Raw genomic sequence first — 13735 nt, 5'->3', positions numbered from 1 at the left:
GGTGGGAGAGGGGGGGAAGAGAGGGGGTGTGAAAGAGAGAGGGGGATGAGAGAGGGGGGTGGTCAGTATGTCTTCTATGATGGGCTTTTGTTGAGAGGGTTTGGCGAGAGAGAGGGGATGAGAAAGGGGGTGAGGGAGTGAGATGCGGGCAGAGAGGGGTGAGAGAGGGGGCTAGTAAGTATGTCTTCTATGGTGGGCTTCTGTTGAGAGGATGTGGTGAGAGAGGGAGAGTGAGATAGAAAGGGAGTGAGAGAGGGGGGAGAGGGAGATAGAAAGGGAGTGAGAGAGGGGGGAGAGGGAGTAGGGGAGATTGAGATAGGGGGTGAGAGAATGGGGGGGGGGGGGGAGGGGATGGTCATTATGTTTTCTATTAGGAGACCTTCACTACTCCACACCACTCCAACCACACAGAACACTAAATGGTAGAGCAGGTGTAGCCCGACACCTGGGTCCGGCCTCTTTAGCCTTGCCAGCCAGAGATAGCCTATCGGGACACTGCAAAGTAGAACCTCCGCCCATATTCTCAAGGTGTCATGCTCGGCTTCTAAGGTTGAGGGGGGAGCCAGCTACTATAAAAGTGGGGGAGGCAGAGCGAGGTGTTGGGGGTACGAGCATAGCTTAATTATGCAAATATGACGCATGTCTGGCGCCCCATTAGCGCCTATTATCTCTTTACAGTGCTCGGTCCGGCTTCTCTCGCTGCAGCCGACAAGCCCCGCCCTCCACCTCCAGAGCACCGCTCCAAAGGACTTTTCCGAATCGGGAAGCGGCAAGGAACCTCGCCATGACAGGGACTGAGGCGCTTTCACAAGGAATGATTAGAAGACACATGCCCACTGCACACCTCCCTCCATCATAACCATGAACGTCTATACAGGGAATACACGGTCACTACACTCAGCAGCAGCGGGAGCCTCAGAAACAAGCATATGCGAGGCGCCCCCTTGCTGCTCACACGGGGAACCTACAGGCTCTGGTCACTGCTGCTCTCGCGGGATTTGGCTCTATTCTACAATAAAATTCTGGGAAACTCGCGAGATGTGTCTCGTTGCCTAGAAACGGAGGAAGCTGAAGAGGACGCATAGGAGGCAGCAGCACCCAAGAGGCCCCGTGCCAGGCTGGACAATGTGCGGCCAGGATTCGGGTGAGACATGGCGGGAGCCAGGACACTCATATAAACAGATACAATAGTGTATGTGTATCTATATATATCTATATATACACATACTGCTAGGTCCATATATATTTGGATACAGGCACAATTTTAGTTCTTTTCCGGTATTTACCAAAATATATTCAATCTACAGTTATATAATGGATGTGGGCTGAAAGTGCACACTCTCAGGTTTAATTTGAGGGTATGTTCATCCAAATTGGAGGAAGGGTTTAGGAATTACAGCTCTTAAGAGTAACCATCCCCCCTTCAAGGGACCAAAAGTAACTGGACAATTGAATATAATCCTAAATAAAATGTTCATTTTTAATATTTTGTTGAGAATCCTTTACTGGCAATGACTGCCTGAAGTCTGGAACCCATGGACCAGGGGCGGACTGACCATTGGGGAACTCGGGGCTGAGGGCCCGGGGTCAGTAGGGGGCACCATGAGATGTCCCTGGTACCTTTCATAGGCTTTTTTGGGTGAGATTTGAGTGTGGGCGAGGACACAGGGGCCCCATGATCCCCTATTGCCCGGGGGCCCCATGAGTTGTCAGTCTGCCCCTGCCATGGACATTACCAAAGACTGGGTTTCCTTCTTTCTGATGCTTTGCCAGGCTCTAACTGCAGCTGTCTTCAGTTGTTATTTATTTTTGGGTCTTTCTACCTTTAGTTTTGCCTCCAGCAAGTGAAATGCATGCTCAATGGGGTTGAGATCAGGTGATTGACTCAGCCATTGCAGAATATTCCAATTCTTTTCCTTCAAAAGCTCCTGGGTTGCTTTCACAGTGTGTTTTGATTCATTATCCATCTGTACTGTGAAGCGCCGTCCAATCAACTTGGCTGAATCTGGGCTGACAGTATATCCCTAAACACTGCAGAATTCATCCGGCTGCTTCTGTCTCATCATCAATAAACACCAATGACGCAGTGCCACTGGAAGCCATGCATGCCCATGCCATCACACTGCCTCCACCATGTTTTACAGATGACATGTGCTTTGGATCATGAGCTGTTCCAAGCCTTCTCCACACTTTTTTCTTCCCGTCATTTTGGTACAAATTAATCTTAGTTTCATCCGTCCAAATAATGTTTTTCCAGAACTGGTCTGGCTTTTTAAGATGTTTTTTGGTAAAGTCTAATCTGGCTCTACTATTCTTCAGGGTTATGAATGGTTTGCACATTGTGGTGAATCCTTTGTATTTGCTCTCATGAAGTCTTCTCTTGATTGTAGACTTTGACAATGATACTGCCACCTCCTGGAGAGTGTCCTTCACTTGTCTGGATGTTGTGAATGGGTTTTCTTTACCATAGAGAGGATCCTGTGATCATCCACCACTGTTGTCTTCCGTGGATGTCCATGCCTTTTTATGTTGCTGAGCTCACCAGTGCGTTCTTCTTTCCTCAGAATGCACCAGACTGTTAATTTGGCCTCTCTTAATGTTGCTTCTATCTCTCTGATGGATTTGTTTCATTTTTGAAGCCTTATAATGGCCTGTTTCACTTACATGGACATCTCCTTTGAACGCATGATGTAGCTTCACAGCAATAGATTTCAAATGCAAATACCACACTTATAGTCAACTCCAGAAATTTTACCTGCTTAATTAATGAATAAATAATGAAGGAGTAGCCCACACCTGGCCATGAAACAGCTTTTGATTCAATTGTCCAATTACTTTTGGTCCCTTGAAAAAGGGGGGATGGCTACTCTTAAGAACTGTAATTCCTAAATCCTTCCTCCAATTTGGATGTTCATACCCTCTAATAAACCTGAGAGTGTGCACTTTCAGCCCATATCCATTATATAACTATACCTTGAATATGTTTTGGTAAATACCTGAAAAAAAACTAAAATTGTGCCTGTGTCCAAATATATATGGACCTAGCTGTATATATACACTACTCAAAAAAAATAAAGGAACACTTTGAATTCAGTCCTCTGTAGGTTGATAATTTTCATTTCCATCAAAGGATGGGGCATCCTTACGTTTCTAACACATTACCCAGCCCAAATCAGTATAGATTTTTCCCCATTGATATCTAACTGTTTTCATACACACCCTGAAAATCAAAGTGAAAAAATTATGCAGCAGGTAGTCCATTTTGCTGAAATGTCATTGCGGCAACTGAAAATGGTACTCAGTAGTTTGTACAGCACCCACGTGCTTGTATGGAAACCTAACAACATTGGGGCAGGCTCCTAATGAGACGATGGATGGTGTCCTGGGGTATTTCCTCCCAGATCTGGACCAGGGGATCACTGAGCTCCTGGACAGTCTGAGGTGCAACCTGGTGGCGTCGGATGGACCAAAACATGATATCCCAGACGTGTTCTATTGAATTTAGGTCAGGTGAGCGTGGGGGCCATTCAGTGGTATCAGTTCCTTCATCCTCTAGGAACTGCATGTATACTGTCGCCACATGAGGCTGGGCATTGTCGTGTACCAGGAGGAACCCAGAACCCACTGCACCAGCGTAGGGTCGTCTGACAATGGGTCCAAGGATTGCATCCCGATACCTAATGGCAGTCAGAGTTCCATTGTCTAGCCGGTAGAGGTCTGTGCATCTCTCCATGGATATGCCTCCCCAGACCATCACTGACCCACCACCAAAACGGTCATGCTGAACGATGTTACAGTCAGCATAATGTTCTTCACGGCTTCTCCAGACCCTTTCACGTCTGTCACATGTGCTCAGGATGAACCTGCTCTCACCTGTGAAAAGCACAGAGCACCAGTGGTGGACCTGCCAATTCTGGTGTTCAATAGCAAATGCCAATCAATGTCTATGGCAGTGAGCACAGGGCCCACTAGAGGATGTCGGGCCCTCAGGCCACCCTCATGAAGTCTGTTTCTGTTGTTTTGGTCAGAGACATTCACACCAGTGGCCTGCTGAGGTCTTTTTGTAGGGCTCTAGCAATGCTCATCCTGTTCCTTCTTGTACGAAGAAGCAGATACTGGTCCTCCTGATGGGTTAAGGACCTTCTACGGCCCTGTCCAGCTCTCCTAGAGTAATGGGCTGTCTCCTGAAATCTCCTCCATACTCTTGAGATTGTGTTGGGAGACAGAGCAAACCTAGCAATGGCACGTATTGATGTGCCATCCTGGAGGAGCTGGACTGCTTGTGAAACCTCTGTAGGGTCCAGGTATGGCCTCATGCTACCAGTTGTGACACTGACCCTAGCCAAATGCAAAACTAGTGAAAAACAGTCAGAGAAGATGAGTAGAGGGAAAACGTCAGTGGCCTCCATCTGTAGAACCATTCCTGTTTTGGGGGTCATCTCATTGTCCATATAGTGCACCTGTTGTTAATTTCACTAACACCAAAGCAGCTGAAACTGATTAACAACCCCCTCTGCTACTTAACTGACCAGATCAATATCCCAGGAGTTTAATTGACTTGATGCTATGATTAAACAGAGTTCCTTTAATTATTGTTAGCAATATAATATATAAAACTATATATCTATGTTGTAGTGTAAGGGAGGATCTGGACTTTCTTCTTAGTAGGTGAAGAGTGACAGGTTTGCTTTCTAGTTGTCACTGTGATCATCCTGTCCTGACCATCCCACTACCAGACCCCTCAGGATCTCCCTGTAATTCCCCATTATTACACAGTGATCATCCTGTCCTGACCATCCCACTGGCAGAGCGCCCCTGTACCTTTGGAAAAATGCAGGGAAAAGGTCCCTGAACCTATTTAAAAATTCCAGCCGCTCAGTAACTGCAAGGTTCACCACATGGTTTTATGCATCCAAAAACGTGCTGTGTGTTTTTTTAATGCTCCCCAACCACAAGTCTAAATCACCATTTACTAACAGTTATATTAATAGTTATATTTATATTTTATACATTTTTCAGCTGGTGTTTGTTAACAAATTTCTGGTGTGCTTCCTGGACAAATGGCTCTTGTTGGAGAAGTGCATGTGGTGCCTAGCGGTAAGGTCTACAGACAGATCTTCGATGCAGAGGTAGGTATAATGAACTGTGGAGTCTTCAGTTAGAAGAAAATGTTATGTGATATGCTAAATAACAAATAGAGGGATGACAGACAAGACAGTTTATAACTGTCAATTCAACATTTTATTTACTATTAATGTTTTTCATTTATTCAAGAATTTCTGTTTAGGTTGAAACTCTAGTGAGTTCACATTAAATCCCTACTGACCTGTCAGTTTCAATCAGCTAAATACATTCCAGGTGTATAAAAGCAAGTTGGTTTTCTTTAGAAAGCAGCCACAGCCTGATCTGAAAAGCCTGTCCTCTGCCAGCATGCTGTAGAGAAAGACCCCTAATCTCCCAGAGGTTTGACTCACCCCCTGTTGAGTCAAAGCTAGAGCTTGAAAATAAGTGGGGAGTATGAGCTTTGCTAAATCCAACACAGCAAAACACTTTTCTCCTGCTCTGGGAATGGACTCGGTGGAACCAGTAAGGATGTTTTGAAACATGCACTGCTTGCTGACCTCAACAGATCGGGGTGGTCCAACTTCACTGAATGCAAATAGAAAAGCAAAAAGGGCGCACCGATCTAGTGCATTATCGTTTAAAATATTTATTGGAAGGACAAGATAAGTTGTATACTCACAATGAACATACAAACACAGGCATATCACACCAAACAAGATAATAGATCCAAGCAGCATCTGAATCCATAACGATGGAACCTTGGATGACCAACTGGCTAACGCGTTTCGAGGCCACAACCTCTTCCTCAGAGCTGTCATCGTTATGGACTCAGATGCTGCTTGGATCTATTATCTTGTTCGGTGTAATATGCCTGTGTTTTTATGTTCATTGTGAGTATAATACTTACCTTGTCCTTCCAATAAATATTTTAAACGATAATGCACTAGGTCGGTACGCCCTTTTTGTTTTTCTATTTGCATTCAGTATGAGCTTTGTTGGTTGGCTCCTTGAAAAGGTTCTTTCTCTCCAGCATGCTGGCAGGGGACAGGCTTTTCTAATGAGGCAGCTGCTTTTTAAAGAAAATTAAGGTATTTTATTAGATGCACCTGGAATATACAGTCATGGCCAAAAATATTGGCACCCCTACATTTCTGTCAAATAATGCACCACTTCACCCAGAAAATTGTTGCAATTAAAAATGTTTAGGCATTCACATTTTTATTTCTTTTGTTTGTATTGGTATGTCACATAAAAGTGGAGAAACAAAAAGCCAAATATTCCACACAAAACCCCAAAAATGGACTGGACAAAATTATTGGCACTTTCTCAAAATTGTAAGAAATAATTGCATCCCAAGTTTGTAATGCTCCTGTAATGTATAATAAAACTCACCTGTATCAATTAACAGGTGCTGACATTATAGAAATCACACCGGCAACCAATTAAAATGGTGAAAAATTGACTCAACCTTTCTGTTGTGTATCTCTGTGTGCCACATGGAGCATAGAAAAGAGAAAGAGCAACAAATAATTGTCTGAGGATTTGAGAACAAATTTGTAGTAATGCATGGACAATCTCAAGGTTACAAGTCCGTCTCCAGAGATCTTAATATTCCTGTATCCACTGTGCGCAACATTGTCAAGAAAATTATAGCGTATGGCACTGTAACTAATCTCCCTGGATGTGGGCGAAAGAGAAAAACTGATCAAATATTGCAACTATTGTTTGAATAGTGGATAAAGAACCTCGATCGACTTCCAGACAAATTCAAGCTGACCTTCAGGCACAGGGTACAACTGTGTCAGCTTGCACCATATGTCGCCATCTGAATGAAAAGGGATGCTATGGTAGGAGACCCAGGAGGACCCCACTGTTGATACAGAAACATAACAAAGCCAGATTGGTGTTTGCCAAAACTTACCTGAGGAAGCCTAAATCCTTTTTGGAGAATGTACTGTGGACAGACAAACAAAATTACATCTTTTTGGTAAAGCCCATCATTCTACTGTTTTCAGAAAAATAAATGAATCATGTAAAGAAAAGAATACAGTCCCTACAGTGAAACATGGTGGAGGTTCCCTGATGTTTTGGGGTTGCTTTGCTGCTTCAGGCACTGGATGTCTTGACCGCGTGCATGGCATTATGAAATCTGAAGAATACCAAAGAATCCTGAGGTGCAGTGTAGGACCCAGTGTCAGAAAGTTGGGTCTCTGTCAGAGGTCATGGGTCTTACAGCAGGACAATGACCCAAAACACACATCACAAAGCACCCAGAAATGGTTTCAGACAAAGCACTGGAGAGTACTGAACTGGCCAGCAATGAGTCCAGATCAGAGGTGTAGCTTGAAGCTTGTGGGCCCTGATGCAAAAGTTGACCTGGGGCCCCCCACTACTTTCTACCAAGATATGATGTCTGTATAGGCTCTCTCTATCCTTCTGCCGTCTGCACGCAAGGTGGGGTAAGGCAGGCCACACTGCCTAAGTTGTCAGGGGAAAGCGGTAGGTGTGTACATAAGAGGGAATTCTGCAGGCCCTCTGCAAGGATTCAACCTATGTCTGTAGCCCCCTTGTCCTCGTTATTTTCACCACCAGGCCTGGGAGAAATAAAGCTCTGACACCGAAGTGTGCAAGTTAAATCTCTGAAAGTTTAATGCATGACAAGAACAATTATACAGAACTCAGTAGGCGTTGCTTAATCTCAGGATGACCAATAAAACATTCCATTCTTATCAATATAGTTACGTGAAGAACAGAAACTGCAAATAATTGAGGGATACCATATAAGTAGTTCCTTTTAGAGAAATGAAACTAGTCTAAGGAAACAAGAGAGAAGTTACAAAAACAAAATTAACTGTTCACACGTCTAGAAATGGAGGCATTATACAAAATGGATGCCAGTTAATAAGACATATTTCCTTACACCCTCTGACTTCCAGATCCACTTCCAAGCCCAACACTTTCATCCAGCAGCTCACAGTGTGGCCTGCCGGCTCCCACCTTTTGTGCACTTGCAGGGCTGAGCAGGGGCAAGAGGGGGGTACTGTGCTGGGCTGGGTGGGGGGATGATCAGAGAGTGTGCCACTGCAGATATCACATGCCCTGCCTCCTCTTGGTATTGACAGATGACCCCTCCTTCAAGAGCCTCCCACTTCAGCTAATCATAGATGACCCCCTCTTTCTGTAAAGACAGATGACTTCCCCTCCTGGTAATGACACATGTCCCCCCACCACATAATGACAGATGATCCTCCCCCTACCAGGTAATGATGGATGACACCCCCCTCCTACCACCAGGTAATGACAGATGACCCTCCTCTCCCAACAAGTAATGACAGATGACCCCTCCCCTCCACCAGGTAATGATAGATGAGCCTCCTCCCCCACCAGATAATGACAGATAACCCCCTTCCCCACTAGGTAATGACACATGACCCCCCCCCCCCCCGGAAATTACTGATTCCCCCCCCCCTCCGCACACGATGGTAATGTCACATCGTCCCGTCCCCCCCATGCTGACAATGACAGATTCCCCATCCAGCTCCCCCTCCCTCATCCTGCTCAAACTGTCACAGTAAAATCTGGAGCCCTCAGGAGGTGTTGCTGGATTTTTGTGAGAATTTTTGTGTGAGTGTCAGCAGGAGTTGAGGAGGGGTGGGGCGGTATGTGTCTGTTCTCTGCACAGATATGACAGGTATCTTTTTACCTCCCCAATGACAGCAGTACCATTTCCTGAACAGTGCTCTCCTCCTCCTCCCTTGCTCAGCCCGGTGACAGCTTGGTGTCCATCCCTGCCTGGATGTCAGCACTGACTCTTTTCCGTCCAGCAGGGCTGACCTCACCCCGTCCTTCCTCTGCTACTAAAATGGAGCCAAAAGCTTAGCTCTGGATTCCGCTGTGCCCGGGAGACAGCATGGCCCCCCTGGAGCATGAGCAGTGTCACAATTGTGACCCCTGAGACCCCTGATGCTACGCCCATGGTCCACAGCACAATCCTACAAAGCACCTGTGGAGAAAACTCAAAACAGCAGTTCGGAAAAGGAACCCTTCCAATCTGAGAGACCTGGAGCAGTTGGCAAAGGAAGAGTGGTCCTAAATTCTAGTGTAAGAAATGCATTGATGGTTACAGGAAACAATTGATTTCAGTAATTTTGTGCAATAGGGTGTGCTACCAAACATTAAATTGAGGGTGCCAATAATTTTGTCCATTCCATTTTTGGAGTTTTGCGTTGAATGTGTCAGATTTGGCTTTTTGTTTCTCCACTTTTTTTGTGTCATACTAATACATATAAAAGATATAAACATGAGAATATCTAAACATTTGTAATTGCAACAATTTCCTGAACAAAGTGGTGCATTATCTGACAGAAATGCAGGGGTGCCAATGTTTTTGGACATGACTGTATTTACCCAGTTTAGGCCCCTTTCACACTGCTGCACTGCAGTTTCCCCGCAGCGCAGTGTACCCGTGGTTTTCATGCAGGTTACTTGCACTTTCCCATAGAATTCCAATAGATTGTGTGTTTTTGGTGCAGTTTCAGAAAGTGCACCAAAAGTCTTGCATGATGCATGTAAAAGGGGCCTTAAACTAAAAATGAATTTGGCCTTTAACTAGTTTCAGACTTTGAGCGTGCTACACACACCCAAAGAGACATCATCATTGTACACAGGATATGTGTAGCACATCCAGTCTGTCTGTCCTGCTACAGGGACCCCCCTCCCACTCCCCAGCAATTCTTGGCTCTGATTTATCAAAGCCAGGGCTGCTCTGTGCACATGGCAGCTTTCATCAGCTAAAACTGTAAAAGAAAAAAAAAAGTCTGACAGTGTTTTGTCAAAACACTTCGAAGATTGGAAAAGATACGAAGTAGCATAATGTTATATTTGTAACTACTCTGTTCATTCATCTGCAGATAATATCAGTTAAGTCAACCCAACAAGTAAAAAAAAAAAAAAAGTTTGGTGTTTTTTTTGTAAATTGTTCCTCTGTGTAACCCCTTAATATTCTAATCAGCCCTTTTTAATGCTTTATTCCCCTTCTCCTTTCAATTAATATTTTATTTCTGATTTTTTTTGTTTGTTTTTATTTTATTTACCATTAATATTTAAACTTTTTTTGTCTGTTTTTTTTTTTTCAATAATATTTTTACACATTTAACATTTACACAAAATGGGAAAAAAACACTTCATTTCATTTGTAAATTACTGCTTTGTAACAGAATCATAATTTTGGTGTAATTTTAAAGAGGACAAATTACAGAATAAAATGTACACTTTTTACCTGCAGTAACACTATTTATTTTTAAATTAACACTAGTGAAAAAAAAGGAAAAGTGTGTTATGTTTGGTTTTATGTTTTATTGTATAAGGGTTGTAAAAAAATCAAATTGTTGCAAGAAAATGTCATGAAAAGAAAGCCTTGAAAACTAAAACAATATACAGTATGTATCACCTTGTTATTTTAAAGCGCAGCTCTAGTCATTTTTGTAACAATTAAAGGTTAGCAGCTACAAAAACTTTAGCTGCTGACTTTTAATAAACAGACACTTGCCTATCCCCAGATCCAGCGGTGTGCTCACTTGAGGGGGCACCGTGTACCGCCTTCAGTCCTCGGTGCCGGCATCTTAGCCATGGGCACCCGTCTGTGACAGCTTGCAGCTTCACAGCCGGGTGCTTACTGTGAATGCACGAGCCGCGCTTTGCACTGTGATTGGTCGTGACCAATGGTGTGTTCCAGAAGACTGCGAGGAGGGAGGGGGAAAGGAGCACTAGGTAAATGTACTGTGACCAGGCAGCAGCTGCCGGATCAGTGACATAAATAAAAGTTGTGAGCCTGCTTCCGGGTTTGGGGTACGCTTGCATGCTCCCCCTGCTGTTCCGCGCGCTAGTGGAAATTGAAGGATTTTGTCAGCAGTCAATGATTTATGGCTGGGACCTGATGTTTGGCTGTGTTCAATCACAGCTCAGAGCCCTGTGTTTACAAACAACACAAGGCTCTGTACACAGAGCAGCAATTTGGCTGTTTCTTTTCCTTGCAAAACAGGGAAAAAAAACAGTCAAATCTCTTAGTCAAAGCCTCACATATTACACAGTTAACCCTTTGATTGCCCCTTAATGTTAACCCCCTTCTCATCCAGTGTCATTAGTACAGTGAAAGTGTACAGTATTAGCACTGATCACTGTATTAGTGTCACTATTGATGTCATTGTTAGTGTACTTCCCAGCCAGCGTCATCTAGTGCCAGACTGCCCTCCACACTATCACAGTCCCACTATAAGGCTCCGTTCACACCAATGTGTTTTTTTAGTGCTTTTTTCAGAAACACACTACAGTCCATTTAACATGGTTCCTATGAAACATGTTCACATCTTTGCTTTTTTGAGCTGCTGCATTTTTGGAAAGGGCCAGAGACTTTTTTAAAAGCAAAAAGCAGCATTTTTGCTACAATAGAGTCCAATGGAGAAGCTGCTGAAATGCATGGTATTGCGTTTTTCCCGTGTTTTGAATTTTTATTCCGCCCAGCAACAAAAAAATTCTACTTTAACAAAAAAAAAGCTGAACAAAACTCAAAATGCGGTAAAATTGTGTTCAAAATGCATCAAAAACGCATGTAGAAAAACGCAAAACAAACTGCAAAAAGGACTGGAGAAAGCATCAAATGCAAAATGCATATATGTGAACCAAGCCTAACTTGCTGATCAGTGCCATTACTAGTATATTGTCAAAGCTGCGTAAATTCCAGTATATATACCATAGTTTGTAGACGCTATAACTTTTGAACAAATCAATTGATATACACTTATTGGGATATATTGTTTTTTTCACCAAAGGCATGTTGCTACATTATGGCCTAATTTATAAGGAAATGTGTTTTTTTTTGGGGGGGGGGATATGTTTTTTAGCAAAAAGTAGAAAATGTTGGGTTTTTTTTTGTTTTTTTTTAATTGGCAGGTTTTTTCCCTTTATATAATACAAAATAAAAACCCAGTGGTGATCAAATACCACCAAAAGAAAACTCTATTTGTGTGAAAAAAAATTATATAAATTGCATTTGGGTAAAGTGTTGCATGACCAAGCAATAACCAGTTAAAACAGTGCAGTGCAGAATAGCAAAAAGTGTAGCTTCACATTTAACCCTTGCCTCCTCACTGTACAAGGCAGTGCATAGATAATAGTTTCTCTGCAGATACACAGTGGATCCCCCAACTGGAGTCACTCCTATATTATGGCAGAGAGTTTCACTGACCGTTTCACTCTCCAATAACTGTTTTAGCACTCCCAGATATTTTCTCTTTAAAAAATTTTTACCTACCATGGCTGTAGGAGTCGCCTTTTTTATTTGAGAACGCTGGAGTTGCAAAAACTCTGTGGGCGCCTCTTTTCTGTTTTGAGCCATACAGCAGCAGGCACAATTTGATCCTTTTCACCCCCACTCCCTGCTATCAGACGTCATTAAACTGGTCCATGGCAGACTACTAAACTGGTGGATTCTGTATCAGCACATGTGGGGTTTGCCCAGGTGGTGAAAACCCCTCCAGCCAGAGAATTCACTTTCTCATTTCAGCAATGTCCTATTTTAAACACACCATTTTGCATGCAAACCGCTTACAAAGTCCATAGCAGTTGTACAGATCCAACAAAAAAATAAAAGAAAACTGTCACTTTTTTCACTTTAATCCTTGCAGATATACTGTACCACACCTGCCACACACACTTTGCTTTGTCAATGGCTCCTTTAAGCATAGAGCAAAAGTTCATCATACAAACGCACTTTTCAGCTAGGATCTGCAGATTTCACTTTTGCCCTGTTCCGAGCACCAATTTTGGGGTTTTGCATCAAGGGTAGAGCTTTCAAGCACTCAGTAAAACATACCAACTTGTGTTCACGACTTTTTCACCCATTTTTAGTCCTCAGAGAAAAGTTGTTTGCAGCAGGTTCAGCATCACAACAATCCAGCAACAAACTTAAAATCAGAAATAATGTCGCGCTCCACTGACTATTGCAAAGATTATGAGTGAATAAGTGTTAAATAAATAAATAAAAGTCCCATGTCAAAAGCATATGTAACAATATCACTGCAATTATATTGCTATTACAATATTGTCCTTAATGAATCCATGCCTTTGACACTTCTTCTATTACTGTGATGTGAAATAATAACCGTGCAGTTCACCAAACTTAAAAAATATATTGTGCACCTTCACCTGTTGTGCTCTCACCTCATGTATATGACCAAACCATTAAGTGAGGTCATAAAAAGCTTGTGTCCCTTTATTTGGACTTAGTGGTAAATGGATAGGATTAACTCTCTTTCCCTGGGATGGATGGATGGACAGAGTGTTCCCTTTTCCCAGTAGGGGGTCCACTTGCTTTCTTATGGATTTTCCTGGAGCCGAATGGATAGACGGGAGTGTCCCTCTTTCCACTAGGGGGTCTCCTTGCTTCCTTAGGGATTTTTCTCTATAGGTGTATTGGCCATGAAATGTAATAAAAGATATAGCGCTTCTTTAAAAGTTAATTTAATCAAATAAAGTAGTGCACTCACATGTATTACAAGTTAAAACCGCATGAAAAGTTAAAATTTTAATCCACAGTAAGGTTTTCCAATATTGCGGAATACTTGCTGTATGTTTCTTTAAGCGTCGTGACTTCAGCTCCCCTCCCCTACGCGTT

At 43.1% G+C, this 13735-nt stretch overlaps 1 protein-coding gene across 2 annotated transcripts in view; it reads left to right on the top strand.

The window, feature by feature from the left end:
- The first annotated feature begins 591 nt into the window (after positions 1 to 591).
- Positions 592 to 13735, top strand: part of CCDC180 (coiled-coil domain containing 180) — a 115039-nt gene continuing 101895 nt past the window's right edge. For both annotated transcript variants that reach the window (XM_089675121.1, XM_089675118.1), the window contains exons 1-2: positions 592 to 1144; positions 5020 to 5129. In XM_089675121.1, coding sequence (XP_089531247.1) covers positions 5061 to 5129 — 69 coding nt within the window. In that variant the 5' untranslated portion in view covers positions 592 to 1144; positions 5020 to 5060. The remainder of the gene's footprint in view (positions 1145 to 5019; positions 5130 to 13735) is intronic.

The sequence above is a fragment of the Staurois parvus genome, unplaced genomic scaffold, assembly GCF_062004578.1.
Source record: "Staurois parvus isolate SC_StPar_1 unplaced genomic scaffold, SC_StPar_1.0 ptg000154l, whole genome shotgun sequence".
Classification (NCBI taxonomy): domain Eukaryota; kingdom Metazoa; phylum Chordata; class Amphibia; order Anura; family Ranidae; genus Staurois; species Staurois parvus.
Note: the sequence above shows the minus strand (reverse complement) of the source record. Positions and strands in the feature narration are given on the sequence as shown.